This window comes from Myiozetetes cayanensis, unplaced genomic scaffold (assembly GCF_022539395.1).
Source record: "Myiozetetes cayanensis isolate MyiCay16 unplaced genomic scaffold, myiCay2020 scf18, whole genome shotgun sequence".
In the NCBI taxonomy this organism is placed as follows: Eukaryota; Metazoa; Chordata; class Aves; order Passeriformes; family Tyrannidae; genus Myiozetetes; species Myiozetetes cayanensis.
Genome location: NW_026087389.1, coordinates 4,637,124 through 4,653,514, shown reverse-complemented (window position 1 = coordinate 4,653,514; position 16,391 = coordinate 4,637,124). Strand labels below are relative to the sequence as shown.

The 16,391-nt window shown below is 47.8% G+C and overlaps 2 protein-coding genes across 2 annotated transcripts in view; one reads left to right on the top strand and one right to left on the bottom strand.

Annotated features, from left to right (window-relative positions):
- Positions 1 to 5,852: 5,852 nt before the first annotated feature.
- LOC126638946 (2-epi-5-epi-valiolone synthase-like) lies at positions 5,853 to 12,541 on the bottom strand. The gene is made up of 5 exons (XM_050313278.1): positions 12,372 to 12,541; positions 9,403 to 10,036; positions 7,578 to 7,811; positions 6,645 to 6,897; positions 5,853 to 5,983 (listed from the first exon to the last, which is right to left on the bottom strand). Exons 1-5 carry the CDS (start codon positions 12,539 to 12,541, stop codon positions 5,883 to 5,885), a joined length of 1,392 nt encoding a protein of 463 aa, XP_050169235.1. The 3' UTR covers positions 5,853 to 5,882.
- A 2,274-nt stretch (positions 12,542 to 14,815) lies between these two features.
- The window catches only part of LOC126638945 (uncharacterized), a 33,960-nt gene continuing 32,384 nt past the window's right edge, over positions 14,816 to 16,391 (top strand). Inside the window, exon 1 of the mRNA XM_050313277.1 lies at positions 14,816 to 15,215. Coding sequence (XP_050169234.1) covers positions 14,816 to 15,215 — 400 coding nt within the window. The remainder of the gene's footprint in view (positions 15,216 to 16,391) is intronic.

Genomic DNA, 16,391 nt, shown 5'->3' with positions numbered 1-16,391 from the left:
CAGCTCAGGCCCCACTTTGGCTTTGCAAACACGCACCGAAGTGGATAGACCTGGTGCAGCATAAGGAGTAAAACAAGTGGATGTGGTAAAATGTCACTGCCTCTCCTCACTCGTGGGCTCCTGCCATTTGCCTGGCTCCCTCCCTGCTCCCGTGGGTGTCTGCCAAAACCTCCCCTGGCAGCACTGCCCTTTGCTGCCCACCAGCACCCTGGTGCAGGCAGTGGGCTCAGCGAGGCCCCTTTGCCCTGCTGTCCCTCCTGCAAGGTCACCCCCCCCCAGCACTCCTGTGCAGGAGCCCCTCACCACCTTCTCCAGCTGACCTGTGCATGGGATCCCCGTCCTCCCTCTGCTCACACCCAGGTTCCTCCTCCCATACCTGCACTCACCCAACATGCTAACAGCTGCTCCTGGGTTGTGCTGGGAGCTGCAGCTCGTGCTGATGAGGAACCAGCTGGAGTCTTATTGTGTCTTGCCATCGTCATTATTTCTTGCTGTCTCTGTTGTTTTCATCCCTTCTGGTCTTGTTCTTTGACAGGCTGTCACTTCCTGTGCTCACAGCATTGAGTCCCTGTGTCTCTGTGGTCCTTGCTGCAGCAGCAGAGAGGGTTCATGAATGTTATCTCATGGGTTTGAGCCCTGAATGCAAGCAGAAGTTTGAATTTGGTCTGTGTCTTGAAAGTCTGATACCTATTAGGAGTAGAAAATACCTAATTCAGCTGCAATTAAAAATTACGAGCTCAATTTAAAATCTAACCGATCCAAAAATGCATGACTCTGCTAGGACTGCAGCTGAAAAGGCCAGCTCCCTCTTGGTGGAAGATACTTGAGTAAAAGCTTGTGAGTATCTCCAGTAGGTTTTGTAATGTAATTTCTTTTGAAATTCAACGTACTTATTAGGATGTGTCATTGTAGTACTACAATAGGAAAAATATATCAGCAGCCTGGGATATAATTTCTAATTTAAGTTTGAGTTCTTGGATGTATTTTGGCTTTCCTTTGGTGGTCAGTTGTGTTTTTTGTGGTCAGTTTGAATTTCTTGCTTTGGGTAGGAGCACCTCGAGGTTCTGGCTGGGTTGCAGAACGCAGGAGGAGCAGGAAGAATACCTGTCATGGGAGTAGTGGCTTTAGGCAGTAGCTCGGTGTGTCAGCAAAGCAGTGGTGGCAGCTCTGCTTAGAAGCCTTTTAGCTCCTTTGGACCAGCCTGAAAAATTCTGTGCAGGGTAACAAAGTGGATATTAAAAGTATGTCCACCTATGCCTGGTGGGGTCTGGGCTGTGGGATGGGGCAGGGCTTGGCTGTTGTGTGGTGGCACAGCAGGGTGCTGCCACCGTGTCACCACCTCCTGCCTTCCTTCCCAGGAGATGGGAGCCTGGCAGCTCCCAGTGCCAGGAGGGAGGTGGTGATTGCCCTGTCTCAGTGGGCTCAGCAGTGCTGCTCCTTTTGCTCTCTCATCTGGGGATGGTCCCAACACTGAATGATGCTGTACCCTGTTGCTCCAGCTCCTGTGAAATGCACCTTTGTTTAGAATTGCAGCTGCAATTTTGTTCAAATTTAAAAAAAAAAAAAAATTGTTTAAAAATGTTTAAAATCGTGCTGCTGCTGGTTTATCCCATCCCAGCACTTCCTGGAGCTGGGCTTGCAGGGACTGAAGCCCCATTGTGTCCTGGTATCATAAAGGGTTCCTCTGACAGACCCGTGCACTGGTGCTGTCCAAGAGCTGTGTGAGGCAAGGAGAGGCTGCTGCTTTCAGTAGGAAGTGCCAGGGCATGCAAAGCATCTGAATATTGATTGTTCTTTAATGTATTTATAAAGATCACCGCGGGGGTGATGTACACGGTTACATATTGTTGGCACTGTCTCAAAGCAGGGTTTGGTGGATGGGGCACACGGCTCTGGGGGCTCTGGTCTTGCTCAAACACTTTGCCTGCTCCCGTGCTGTTCAGCAGTGCCTCTCCAGAGCTCCCTGCTCCTGCTGGCTTTGCTCCTCTCCACCTGTGATAGCAGCAAGAGTTAGACATTAATTGAAAGAGTGGGGAACAGCACACTCTTGTGGGGCTGTGTCTTTTCCAGCTGCCTGGAATGAGGACAAGCTTCTCTTGGTGGGCACGGTGAGGATTCCAGCGGCATCTCCCTGCGGTGCTGCCTTTGCTCCACCCCAGCGGCTCCTGGCACAGGCCAGCAAACCCATCTTGCTCTAAGGCGAGTTATGATTTAATTATGTGATTTGCAAATCGTTATCTCTGAATGCAGCACGTAATTCACGCCAGAAGTGACGGCTCCAGACAGGCAGGCACAGAGGAGTTGAGCGTGTGTTGTGTTGTTCCAGGAACAGTGTAGTAGTCACTGTTATGATCAGCACTGTTTCTTTAGTGACTTTAAATACATTTAGTCAAAATCTTTCATTGTCTTCAAAACCACTGGTCTGATTCTCATTTTACACTGGGTACACTGAATGCTACTGTTCTCTGGGCATGAGTAAGAACTGTGTAGATACTCTTTTATCAGTCCTAGAACCACAGCATTGTAGACTGGTTTGGTTTGGAAGGGACCTTAATTAATCTTTGTCTTCTTTTTTCCGTCTTGAAAAGCAGTTTATACAGCAGGTTGTTGTAAAAGAAATTACATCAGAACATGTAAATAATAAAATAATTTCTGGTTCTCTGACCACTAAAGTAGTTTTGTTCAAACAAATCCATGAAGAACTTGCACTGCTGAGGACCCAACTGGATCCTTCAAGCTTTCCACTTTTCTTTTTGGAGTCATGCATCATAAGAGAATAAGCAGAGATTTTTAGGTCTAATATAATAATTCTGTTTGAAAAAGCAGGAATTAAAGCTGAATAAATGGAAGAGAATTAAATTCATGCTAGACATTAAAAAAAAAAAAGGCACCTCAAACAATGAGGGGTATTTTTAAAAGTCACTGTTTTATTAATAATACTTTCCACCCCTTTCCCTTGATCTTCTTATGACAAGCCTGACAGAGGCACTTTTTATCAGACACTGAAGCAATTTTGCTGCTGTCATGTGCCTTTCTTGATACACACGTATTAGTCACGCAGCCGTTTTATGTTCTTTAGCATATTTTAGTGTATAATTAAAAATGTGGCTGTCTGCTACCAAGCAACCAAGCACGTCAGGGGCTGATTGTGTTCTGTCACCCACAGCACAAGGGAGGGCAAAAAATAATAATAATCATGTGTTCACTTTTCAGTCTTAATTGCGCTCCAGCTCCTTGGATATGTTGTTACAGACACAGACCGGCTTCGGGAGACGGAGGCAAAGCCAGTGACTGGCAGGTGGTGGCACATCAGTCCTGGATGCTGGGCTTTGCATATGTGCTTGTGGTTTTGTGACTCTTCTTAGTTCAGTTCACCCTGCTAAGCTGCACCTTGGCTTTCCAAGGAACTGGAGAGCTAAATGCCTTCAGGCTCCTGAGAGTCTCTCTCTCTGGACGTTTAAAATAGGGAACGGAAGTTGGATGTTTGTCTTGTGCCTCCTCCATGGAGGTAGATGGGAGCAGGACTGCTGCACTGAAGGACACTGACTGTTGGGTAGACAATAATCCTGTGCTTCATTCATTTCTAGGTTATCTGCTGTGAAAAATGGCCCACCCAGATGCTTGAGAGGAGGTAAACTACTTGCAAGTGTGCCCAGGTGATCGCTGTAAGCACAACATCACATCCTCTCCTGCAGGCCCACAGCACCTTACCCCTCAGATTGCTCTCCTTGGGGCTCTCTCGTGCTCCTAAAAATTTTGGGTCACAGAATCACAGCATGTTTCAGGTTGGAAGATGGCACAGAGGGTCATCTGGTCCAACCTCTGTGCTCAAGCAGGGTCATCCTAGAGCACATAGCACAGGACTGCATCCAGATGGTTCTGGACTATCCCCAGTGAGGAAATTCCACACCCTCTTTGATCTCTGTTCCAGTGCTCGGTCACTGCAAAGTACAGAAGTTCTTCCCCGTGTTCAGGTGCAACTTCCTGAGCATCAGTTTCTGCCCTTTGCCTCTTGTCCTATTGCTTTGCACCACCCAGCAGAGCCTGGTCCATCCTCTTGACACTCTCCCTTCAGATACTTGTGTTCCTGGGTCCTCACCTGTCTCCTGTTGCACTGTCCCTGTCTGTTCCAGCCAGGGCTGGCAGTGCCGGTGGATCCCTGTGAGTGGCAGCGATGCTCTCCCGACGCGGTGGCTGCAGGAACCGGCTGAATGAGCCTTTGTTTGATGGTCTGGAAAAACAACACAAGTTCACTGATATCCTCAGCCCCAGGCTTATTTAACTTGGGGCATTAGGGGATTGTTTCTGTGGGAAGTTGTGGCTCTAAGGGTGCGCTCTGAAAAGCTGTGTGATCCTTGGTAAGATGGTACCATCTGTGTGAAACCCTGTCCTGAACCTGGAGAGATGCACTGATCTGGAGAAAGGCTGAGGAGGGCTTTTGGTGTATTTTTAGCCACATCCTCTCCAGGCTCAAGAGCAAAAGGGAATTTATTATGTCAGCACTATGCCTCACTTCTCCAGTCTCTTTCCATCTCTCAAGCATGTGCAAAATGTACCCAGGTACACACTGCAATCGTTATTCCAAAAGTTTTTAAATTTTAGTAGCTTTTATTACTTTAGCAAAACAGGTCAGCACATCAGCACAAACTGGTGTGGGGAAAAAAACACCATCGGGGAAAAACACAAATAATGCTGTAAATAATTCAAAGGCTGTTTGTTTATTGCAATTCCTTTGATTGGACCTCTAGGGAGAAGGATGGCATTGCCTTTAGATTTTTCACCATCAGCATCCAAGATATAATCTGCTCTGAGTCTGCCAGGATCTTGAGACGTGATACTGAGGCTGCTTGAAGATGATAACCTTGCCTGGAGTTCTCTATTTCTCTTGTTTTCCCCAGCTGGCCTTATCTAACCAGAAAGGGCTGTGATGGGGAAGGAGCCCCAGACAGACAGGTACAAGGAGACCTGTGGCAGATGTGGGGACACTCATTGGTTCTGCAGGACAGCCAAGAGCCCAACTTTGTTCATAGGCACCACTGCTGCCAGTCGTGCCCTATTTGTCACACTGGGGGCTTGCAGGGGTTACACAGTGAGACCACTTCATACATTTGGGCAGCAAGAGGGGCCTTGCCAGCTTGTCCTCAGTATCTGAGAGTCCCAAGACACAGGACTGCCATGCTGTCAAGATACAGCTCCCACTGTGCTTGACAGCAGCAATATTCACTGATCTGTGGCTAGTGATGGTGCCTGTAATCAGTGTGTCATGCAGAGGCTGGCAGATGAGTTTCTTTTTTTGCTGGTTTGAATGAGCTGAGAAAACAAGAACACCAAGAAGAAAATAATAATACCAAAAACAGTGAAGGAGATAATATAATTTATATTTTCTACGAAGAAGATAATTTTGCAGAGCATGGAGATTTTGCGTGCAGTCATGCCATGGTCTGTGAGCCACCTCTACCCATGACATGGCTGTGAGTCAGCTACACCTACTCCTGTCAGGGGTCCAAGCACAAGCAATGGTGGGATATCACTGGGAAGGGCTTTGGCAGCCCCCAGCTTGGATTGACCAAATGAATGAATAATCCTGCTCACATTCCCCAAGAGGAGACAGCTGTTCTGCTATGAACAGGCACTACAGGCACTTGGTGGTTTCACTTGTGAGTGGTCACTTCCTGAGCACTAGTAGATTCCCTTTCAAACAAAGCAACTGAAAAAGGTAAGTGGGGTTAGATGCCAAGATTCTTCTTGTTCCATGCTCTGGGGTGTATGCAGTTTCACAGGTGCTTCTGTATTTATGTTGTTTAAAATTCAGTTCTGCCCACCAACTTAGAGTGGCAAACAACTCAGGTGTGGGGCAGGACATCAGCTTGGGCTCGCAGCAATCAGAGGGCAGCCGGCTCTTCCTCCAGCACTGTCCTGCAGTCCCTGACCCACAGCTTGTATGCTTTTTCCAGGGTCTCTTCACTGGTGTCATTGAATATCTCTGGAAAGTAAGAGTTGCAGTTAATGGAACATCCAGAGGAGCTTTTCCTGCACTGACTGAGCAGGGCAGTCATTGGTCCAAACAGTTTGTGAGAGTGCTGTCTTGTGGGTGTGTAGAGACTGAGCTTCATGGAAGTAGTCTGGATGGATACTGATGCCAGAATTCACAATCTAGTCCCTTGCATTGCTTCTGTGTTGGGGATTGGTTGGCTTTTATTTTTAAATCTTAGGAGTAAGAATATTTCATCCCAGATACTCAACAGTTACTATTTGATTTTCAACTATTAGTTCTAGGCACAGTAATACATTAAATTCCTTTTGCCAAGGACTATTTAACTAATCTTTTCAAGTACAGCAAAGGAATTTTTTTCCCTTTTTGACCTTGGTTTATCTATCACAGCACTGGATTTACCTGCTGGTTTGCAAAAACCTTTGCGAGGCGAATTGGTTAATTACAGTGCAGTTAATTAGGCCTCAGTCCTTAACGGAGTTCTGGTGGTTACACATGAGACAGATTCCGTCTCTCGGTGGGTTTATCAAGATGTGAAGAAAAGCACAGGAAAACCACACAAGGCACATTTTCCAGCATGTCCCTGTGCTGGGATGTCCCCTGCTCAGGTTCCCACTCTGGAGGCTCCCTGGCGTTCCCTCCCTGCCCGTACCTGCTACGCCGAGCCCGGTGGGCAGCGGCATCCGTGTCTGTCCCCCGCTGTGCTTCAGGCGCTCCCTCAGGGCCCTCTTGATGAGGGCCCAGCTGCAGCCGCTGTGCCAGACCGGCAGCTCCAGGCCCCTCATGCACTGGAGGATCTGCTCCCTCTCCTCGGCGCCGATGAGCCCCCGCGCGTGGGCCACGTACGTCATGAATGCCATGTCGACGTTCACGGCTTCCCCGTGCATCAGCGACGGCAAAACCCTCTGCGGCACAGCAAGGGTGGGTGGTAGAAAAAAAAGGTTTGGGGGTTGACAAAGAAGAAGTAAGTAGGTTTTTTTTTTTTTCTAAAATTGCACCTGAAAATTGGCATTTGACTCGCTGTGTTTGCTGGGTGTTGGCGCCTTGTGGTTTACGGGTTGTGAGGGTGATCTGTTTGACATGTGATTAATTACATCTAAAATCTCCCATAGAGATCCAGGATTTAATTCTCCTTCCATCTAAATCACTGATAGAGCACCACAGGATGGAGGAAAGAGCTCTGAATCTTGTCTGAATGAGTCATCCCCCTCATTCCACAGTGGCAATTTCTCCCCAGTAATATGGGCTATGTTCTCTCTGCCTTTGTGCTGTCACAGCTCATGTTGGTGATTTCTAGTGGCTTCACTGTAATCTGGCCATCTTTGTGCTCCAGTAAATTCCCAGTAAAAAGTAACAACTGGCCTGAGGTCTGAATAGGAAACACGTGTGGAAGTGTGGGAGAAACAAAGGAGGGGAAAGGGTCTCTTTGTCCAACAGGACCAGGCTGCTGTGTTGGGTGACCTGGGGTAACATGCAAATCTGGAGTTTAGCTCAGCTCCTTTTCGCAGAGTTTTCATGCTGCCAATCGAATTTTTTTAAATTTTTTATTCAAAATGGATGCTGTAACATAAAGTCTTTCACTCACCATTTCCAGCTCTGGGCTTATAAGGTGACCAAAATCAACCAGTCGGTCCAGGTCATCCTCCCAGAGGTTGGGTGCCAGCTCCTCCAGCATGGTTTCAATGGCAATCCTGGTGGTCTGCAGTGCAGCATCCCCTTGGTCAGCAAAGCTGCTGCAGGACTGGAACTTGGTGTCCAGAAGGTATTTTCCATGGTTCCTGAGCAGGTCAAACAGCCCTTTGTGTTTCATGAGAGCCATCTAGGAAGAAGAGAACAGAAGAGGTAATTAAGGACAATTGTCTGATGTGCTGTTGCAAACTTGAGTGTTTCAGTAGATTGGACTGTAATTTCATGTTATACAGTAGCAAAGAAACAGCTGCACACGTGGTACACGGAGAAGTTCTGCTTCTGCAACCCGAAAAATGTGGCTGCAGACACAATTCCTGGTTAGCCTGGCTGTGTTTGGTGTGTGTCCACCAGGCCTCTTGGGCATGTGACCTGGTGGTGTTGCACATGTTGTCAGCTGTGGTGAGTGAAGTTGTGTGCGAGAGGCAGCGTAGAAATGCCCAGTGGGACTCTGGCAAAATGCCAGAGATGATGGGAGCACTGGTGTGCAAGTTCCCTTGTTGCTGGGAGCCTCTGCCCATGCTGGGAGCTTGCTACGTGCTCCCACATCCAAGCAGACGGTTTGGAACAAGCTTTGGCTATTTGTGTACCTGGAAGGAAACTCGAGACTAGATGGTGGCCACCCCCAGGACAACTGACATCTAATCCTTGGGGTTGCTTTTCAGGCAAGGGAAGGTGGGAATGCACTGCAATATAGAGCATATGAGGGTTTAGAAGTGATTTACTTGTTAAAAGTGCATATTACCCCCTCCACACACACACTCAGGAATTAACCCCTTCCTGCAGTGGGGAATGGTGACCTGCAGGTTTCCCAGTGCCTGCCAGAAGCCTCCAGATATCCTCGGGACTTCCCACTTTGCAAGTACTGAAAAATACTGCTGATGAACTCATCTCTAATACACTTTAATAACTTGAACTCTGCTTTATCAAAAGTTTCCAAAGCTCTCCAGGCATGAAGCCATTTACTGTGCACTTTCCAGGTAATTTCAGGAGTAGAATTTGCCTCACAGGAGATTGATTGACCACACTTGACATACCCGGCGAGGTAGGTGCAAATGATCTTGCAGATTATTAATCCCCAGTATAATGAACCTCAGGTTCTCTGCCAAGAGTTCATTATAGAGTGCTATGGATCAGACTCAATGGGAAGGTATTCCTGTGTCTACACCTGGCTGTGAGTTTTGGAGTGTTCTCTGCAGGGTTAGCACTAGACATTATGTGTGAATGAATATTCCAACTAGTTTAGCAGCTTTAAAAAGAATATATATAAACTCAATGGGAGTTAAAAGCCCCTGTGCAGCCTTGATGGCCCACCTTGGTTTCTCTGAGGTTGTTTATACAATGTCATGGATGCTGCTGGACATTTTACCAGCACTTTTATACTTAAAAGGGGCTTGTAAGAAAGATGGGGACAGACTTTTTAGAAGGGTTTGTTGTGACAGGACAAGGGGTGATGGTTTAAACTTAAAGAGGGTAGGTTCAGAGAGAATTTTTGTATAATGAGGATGGTGAAACACTGGAGCAGGTTTCCCAGAGAAGTGGTAGATGCCCCATCCCTGGAAATATTCAAGGATGTGCTGAATGGGGCTTTGAGCAACCTGATCTAGTGGAAGGCATCTCTGCTTATTGCAGGGGTGTTGGACTTGATGACCTTCAAAGATCCCTTCCACCCCAAACCTTTCCATGATTTCAGATTTGAAATCTGCAGCAGCAGGAGCTCATACCTTTAGGATTTCCCCGAGGCCGTTGGAGATGTGCCGCCGGGGAATGCTCTGGATGAAGGATCTGTCCAGGAAACTGGCTACCGGGGGGGTGTAGCCCCCGAGCTTGTTCTTGCACTGCAGGAAATTCACCCCGTTCTTCGCCCCCACGCTGGCGTCGACGTAGGAGAGGAGGGTGGTGGGGACCCGAATGTAGGGGGTGCGCCTGCGGTAGAGCGACGCAGCCAGTCCCACGATGTCCAGGCAGACACCCCCGCCGATGGCGATGATGGGCTCGGTTCGCCGGTCGATGCTGAAGTCCTGGACTTCCTGCAGGATGTTCAAGACCAGGTCCATGGATTTCGTTTCTTCGGTGGTGGGCAGGGCGAGGATTTTGTGCTGAACGTTGTTCTCTTCGAAGTATTCCCTGACTTTGGAGCCGTAAAGTTTGTCAACGACTTCGTCTATGACGATAAAGCGCCTCAGTTTCCTCGTGCTGCTGGTGGCGAGCTCCAGTTGCTGGGGGTCGGTGATGTGACCCCAGAGCAGAGTAGTGTTGGAGGGATCCAGAATGTTGTATGTTTCTACCACCTTGTAGCAGAAATAGATGGGAGCTTCAATGGTCCAGGAAATCCCACCTTCGGAGACGCACTCACCTCTGGCAAGGGGCAGAAAACAAGGTTTGAAATCATTATATATTTTGTCCTTTGCATGTCTGAACTAGTTTAAGGATGTAGCTGGGAGGTGAGGAATGTGGAGTCTCCTGCCCATGCACTGTGAAAGCGTGGGGCTCTGAGGGAGGGACACCCTCCTGTGTGTCAGGGCTCAGCAGCTTTAGTGCTGGAGAAGCTCTCCCAGGTCTTAGTGAACAGTCAAATGACTGAATTCCTGCAGGGCATTGGAAAGATGCAGAGCAAGAAGGGTTGGAGCATGTTTTTCATGCTGGAAGTTGAAAACCCCATAAAAAACCCGCCAGCTCAATCATTTTAGCTTCCAAAAAGAGAAAGGGGAAGAGAAGAGCTGGCCAAAATTTTCCAAAGTTTTTATAGAGGAAGCATCCTCTGGTGGTCTATCTGGGTGACAGGAGTTGATTTCCTCCTGTCTATCTTCACACAGCCAAACACTTCCACACAAAACTATGTTTCTAAAATGTTTCAGCTGAACCAGTGAATCTCTACCTCGAAACAGATATGTTAGAAATAGGAAGTACTCCCAGAGAGGGAAAGAAAATTATTTGAGGGTTGTGAAACATTTCCATACTGGAGTTTTAAAGATAAATAAAAGGCAGCATGTAGTATTTATCTAAACCAGTGAAGAACAGAGCCCTACAACCAAGTTATTCCTTCTGTGGGACAGGGGAGGCAGGGGAAAACCAAGTTGGGAATCAGGAAAGGAAGAAAAAAAAAAAAGGGAGAAGGGAACAGCAAAATGTATTTTATACAAGACCATTTCTTAAGCTGCAGTTGGGTAAAAATGAAAGTTTCTGTGAGCCTTTTTTTTGTTTTTTGAGTGAGCAGCTGGCTCAGATAATCAGATTTCCCTAAGTGCACAATTTCTTTTCACATGCCTGAATTCTCTTATATTTCTAAATAGATACCTCTCTGCTTTTTTTACTAATTGTCTCTAAGTCTATCCTTAACCTTTGTAGCTGTTAAAGAAAACCAGTGAGGATTTACACCTTCCAGAAAATCCCTTCTGGGCTTTTAAAATGCAGTATTACAAAAAGCATCATCATGTACATTTTAATGCACCAAATATCTATCTTACAGCTGTGCCTTAACTGCACGTGCATCCATCTCCTATGTGACCCTTCTAAGAGGCAGGAAGCTTTGGAATGTCAGTTGGTGGAGTCAGCTTTGGGTGCTGGATGGCACAACCAGTACACATTGCAACCCCTCTGCTGTATGAAAACCATAGTGAATTTGAGGCTGAACATTCCCTTGTTGGAATCTAAGTCAGCTGAGAGCTTTTCTGGATGTTCTTAGGCCCTAGGTTCATCCTGTTATTGTCTGAGCTCCAGCAGACTGCCTCTGGGTCTGCTAAAATCCTGCTCTATCTGCTGCAGCTCTGCCTGAGTGATGGTCGTGCACGGTCGCTGCCCGCTGCCAGCGCTGGTGAAGGTTCCTCTGACCTCACTGAGAAAGGGGTTAGACTTGTGCCATTAAAATCTGAGCATGACAAATGCTAGAAAACTTCTGATATGCAAAACAGAGCTGTATTAAGAAAGATCTTCCTCCCAAATGGGGGTCCATGTGCTCATGAAAAGGAGTATTCTGTAATTAAAGGATAATTAACTGGAGAGATGTAATACCAGCAAAGAGCTGTATGTATCCCTGGGGGAAATTTGTCTCTCTGCTCTGTCTGAAGCAGCATTAGGTGACTTCTGCAGTTTGAGAGATGTGGTAAGGGTTTTGCTCCTGTCAGGGACTATTTATTTTTTTCCATCCTGCCCATTTCATTTATCTGCAACCACCTCTAAAAACTCATCTATCTCCCATGCCTGCGCATCAGCTTTTGCACACACAGATTGCAGGTACACGGGTGGCAAAAAAGCCCAAGTGCAGCACTCAGAAGTCCCTGCATAAGCTTTTCAGAAGTTTAAAGTAACTTCCCATCTACAAAAATGAAGGGTGTTGAAAAAATTCCCTCTGCAAGATGGCCAAGGTTGTGCCAAGGGGAAGAGCAACTCCCCGTGCTGCCACACTGCAGATGTTCTGAGGGCTGGGGGGTCATACGTGTAGAGGGGCTTGGATGGGGCTCTGAGCAACCTGGTCTAGTGGAAGGTGTCCCTATCTGTGGCAGGGGGGGTTAGACTCAATGACCTTTAAAGGTCCTTTCCAACCTGAACTACTTTGTAATTCTGGAATGGTGGGTTTAAGCCGCAAATGTGGACATGGTGGTTTTTCCATCTGAGATACATCCCCACTGGGAAGACCACCAAGTTTGGCCAGCCAGTGCAGTCACCAGCAAACAACACAGGCTCCTATACTTACATTTTTGCCTCGGAGAGAATGATCTCGTCCTCACCGTTGGAAAAGGTTTCTCCTCTCTTGACGCGGTACCACGTGCTCTTGACTCGCACCAGCTGGAAGTCTGTCTGCCGGGGCTCCTGGGCCATGGTGGCTGGGACTGCTGGAGCACAGACCTCTTCCGACACCGGCATGCCTCCAGAGGGTAAAATCTCCCTGTTCAGGGATCTCCCATCCCTGGGTGCCTCTGAAGTGCTTTTTAAAGGCTCCAGGTGACCAGGCGTTGGAAGGGGAGGTCTCGTTTCCACGGGAGAGAGACTAATTACAAAACTGAGATTATCTAATCTGGGATGCACGTTCGGGGTGGCAGGAACGTTTGAAGACACGTGAGTGTACAAGGATGGGGTTGTATAATCAGCTGGTTTTATAATGCTTCAGAGGTACAATAGGAGTGCATACATTAACTTCCAACATGATGCCCTACAGCAAATTTAAAGTTATGAAAGGCAGTTTGTGTGATTCTCCACATCATTCAGGAACGTCCTTTGCTGAGCAGAGCCTCTGATCTGGCTGCAGCTCTAAGCTGCTCTTACAGGGTGAGACAGGAGCAGATACCAGCTGGGGTATCTGGGGATTGATACCAGCTGGTTAAACCTCTTTTGAGCTCACATTCCTGGGATTCCCTTGAATTGAGGAACAAAATGATATATACCCATTTTGGCCTTTATGGTGAGTTTAAAAAAATTATCAGAGAGAATTTATCTCCTGAGGGGCTGCTTGAAGCATGAGCTGAGTTTTGATCCCCACGTGTCCGAGGGATGCACAATCCACTTTTCCATATAATCTTCCAGCTGGAGCTTTTGGAGGGCCCCGGGCTCAGCTTGCCACACCAAATATTCCCTTGGTGTACAGTTCTGTGTGCTGAGCGCAGGAAGATCTTACTTTGATTTCACCAGCAGAGCCTGAAGGCAAAAAACCCGTCTTTGCCACCTTCTTGGCAATGTTTCTGAAAGCTGTCCTTGTTGAGAAACAAAGATCAAGAAAACCAAAACCAGATGTAAAAGCAGAAGCTGGAAAAAAAAAATGGGTCTTTAAGAACCCGTTGGATAAGACCACTTCATTTCTTTGAAGGCTTAATTGCAGCCAAACTCACTTAGGAACCTTCATCTGTCTCAAAATTACTGTTTGGAATGAGCTAGAAGAATAATCTCTAAAGCCACAAAGCCCTGCTCCAGGAAGAGTCTAACTCCTGACTCTGGGTCTCATTTTGGGTTCATCTCCAGGTGACAAAGAGCTTTGCCAAGAGGACACTCTTATCCCCATTTTACAGAAGAGGAAAATAAACTCACAGAAGTGAAACAACTTACCCAAAGTCACCTTCAGAACTAGTGGATGTGGATTAGATGGCATACTAAAGCTCTTGGGCTGTTTACAAAATACTCATCTGACATTTAACTCCCAATCTAAACACAGTTTGGATTGCTTTCTGCAGGAACTGCAATTCTAATGCAGCTTGTTGTTTACTAAATCATAAAATAGAATAATCTTAGGTATACCAGGAGGTCTATCCTCTTCATCTTGTTTATTTGTTTTAATTAATAGAAATCCATTCAACATTGGGACTTATTTTATTTGCTTTTCTTGTACTCTTTCATCCTGTGCATTTACTTATTTTCCACTTATCATAGAATCATAGAATCATAGAATCATAGAATCATAGAATAAATTGGGTTGGAAAAGACCTCCAAGATCATCAAGTCCAACCCCTATATTTTCATGTTCTCTTCTGGGGGCACTGAAATGTCTTCTGTTTCGTTTCAGAAGTTGGCAAATTAACTTTCCAAAGTCCATCTGCTTGTCAGCACCAATGACTTGTTCCTGTGCCATCCATCCTGCAGAGGGGCTGCCAAGAGCCTTGTGTGAAGACCTGTTCACCTCCCTTGAGCAGCCCTGGGTAATCTCTCTGCAATCTCTGCAGGTACACTGAGTTGGTCCTTGACTAAATGAGCTCAGGGTGACACATTTCAGAGATGAAAGATGCTGTTTGTGCTACGGGGGAGTTCATAATTCCTCATTAACTTCAGTTTGCATTTCATCTGTGTGAAAAGGAGACGATCGACCTCAGCTCCATCACGTGCTATTTCACGACTTTGCTTTAATTCCTCACCAGCCTTTCTCTGCCCCAGCTCTGCTGCAGGCCAGTGAAGGCTTTTGGATACCCTGGATGCTCCCACTGATTCCTCCTAACGCCTCTCTTGGCCTGTGCAAGGCTGGGACCCTTTCTGAGGGTGCAGGTCAACTGGTACCCAAGTGACACAACCTGCCCCAGTCCGTGCAGGGACCTGGACACCAGAGCAGGGTTTGCTCTGATGTTTGGCTGCATGAGGCAGCAGTGACCTTGTAGATAATCTGGGGTTCAGAGTCCTGGGACTTTTTTGGCCTCATACCTGGTTGTTTAGCTGGGAGACATGTCTGTGGCATGCAACGAGAAAAGTTATGAAACTGCCGGTTACCTCCTAGAGAGCCAGCAGCTTTCCCAAGGTCAGGATGTGAACTTATGTAAACCCAAGGCATTAAAAGTCGGCTCTTTTGTTGTTCTTTTTCATGTCAGATGCTGTTGGATCTCACCTGCTGCCTGTGGTCTGGGTGGGACAGGCGGGCGCAGCTGGAGCGGGTGCAGCCCCCGCCCGGGGCGATCCTCCCTGCGCAGCCTCTCCCCAGGGCTGGGGCTCTGCCCGGCTGATCGCGGGGAAGCGCATCCCCTCCACGGACCCCTGAGCACCGACCTGCCGCTCTGCGGAGGCAGCAAACCCACCGCAGCACCCTCTGAAGCCGTGGGGACAAGAAGGAACATGCATAATCCTGCAGGTAAACTCCCTGTGTGGGGTGGGGAACTCCAGGAGGGATGGTGTGACAGGAGGGGACACCGCGTGATGCCCCGGTCCGGGGTCCTCACCTTCCCCACGGAGATGTGACCTGCAGGCTCTGTGGCTTGGCAGAGAGGAGCAGAGGACGGGTTTGTTTGGCAGAGGAGAGAGGCTGAGCAGGGGAGATGGGTCTGCAGGAACGTGGAGCAGAGGGAGGAGGACGCTCCCAGGAGAAAGAGATGGGGTGGAAAGGTGAACACAGTGGTAAGAGAGTTTCTGCTGTGACTAATTTCTGATGGGTTGGGATGCTTGTTTTATAAATATTGTTTCTCCTTAATGGAGCCCTGGGGAGATTAAGCTTTTCTAACTTTTTTTTTTTTCCCCCTAGCAGTAGGACCTATAGAAAACGTATCAGCTGATGCATATTTTCCTTGCTTTGCCCTGAAGTTCAGTCAGAGTTTAGCTCCCTGGTTCCTGCCGCAGGCAGCAGCTTCTCCACTCCTCTCCCTCTTCCTCCTTGTGCTTGCACTCCACCCCTAAACCTTTCCCCAGGCCAGCACTGCTGGCTTTGCTGCAGGCTCTGGCACTATGGATGCTGAGGCTGAGCTCTGCTTATGACATCCTGCAATGTTTAATGGCCATGACTTGGTTTTGACCCACACTGCCACCCCACCCTAGTCCCCCCTACATGGGCCATGACCTGCCTGTGGCCCTGTGCATTGCCCTTCCTGGGCTTGTGGGTGGTGGGTTTGGAACCACCGAGCAGCCCCAGATGTGCCACAACCTCACTCCCTTTTCCTTTTGCTACAGCTCCATCCATACAATGGGTGTGTCTCACAGCTGGGGTTAATGTGTTTGGGTCAAGCAGCAGCACAGCGTCTCCTCAGAGGCTGCAGTTCTGCATGCAGGGTTCTGGTGGCGTCAGGAAACAGCTCAAGTGGTGAACGGTGGTTTCTATAATCAGGATCTCCTGATAAAATGCCACAGCTGAGGTGTGTTTACACACTAGACAAAGTGGTGAGTGTTGTGATAGGCTTTTGTCAATGCCTGAGGTGCCTTGGTGAAGATGATGGCTGGAACTGTTTGGGATGATTTTATCAGACTGGATTTCCAAGTGTTCAGCACCGACCAGCTCCTGCCAAAGTGCCTGGCACTGGAGCACCGAGCTGCCTTGGCA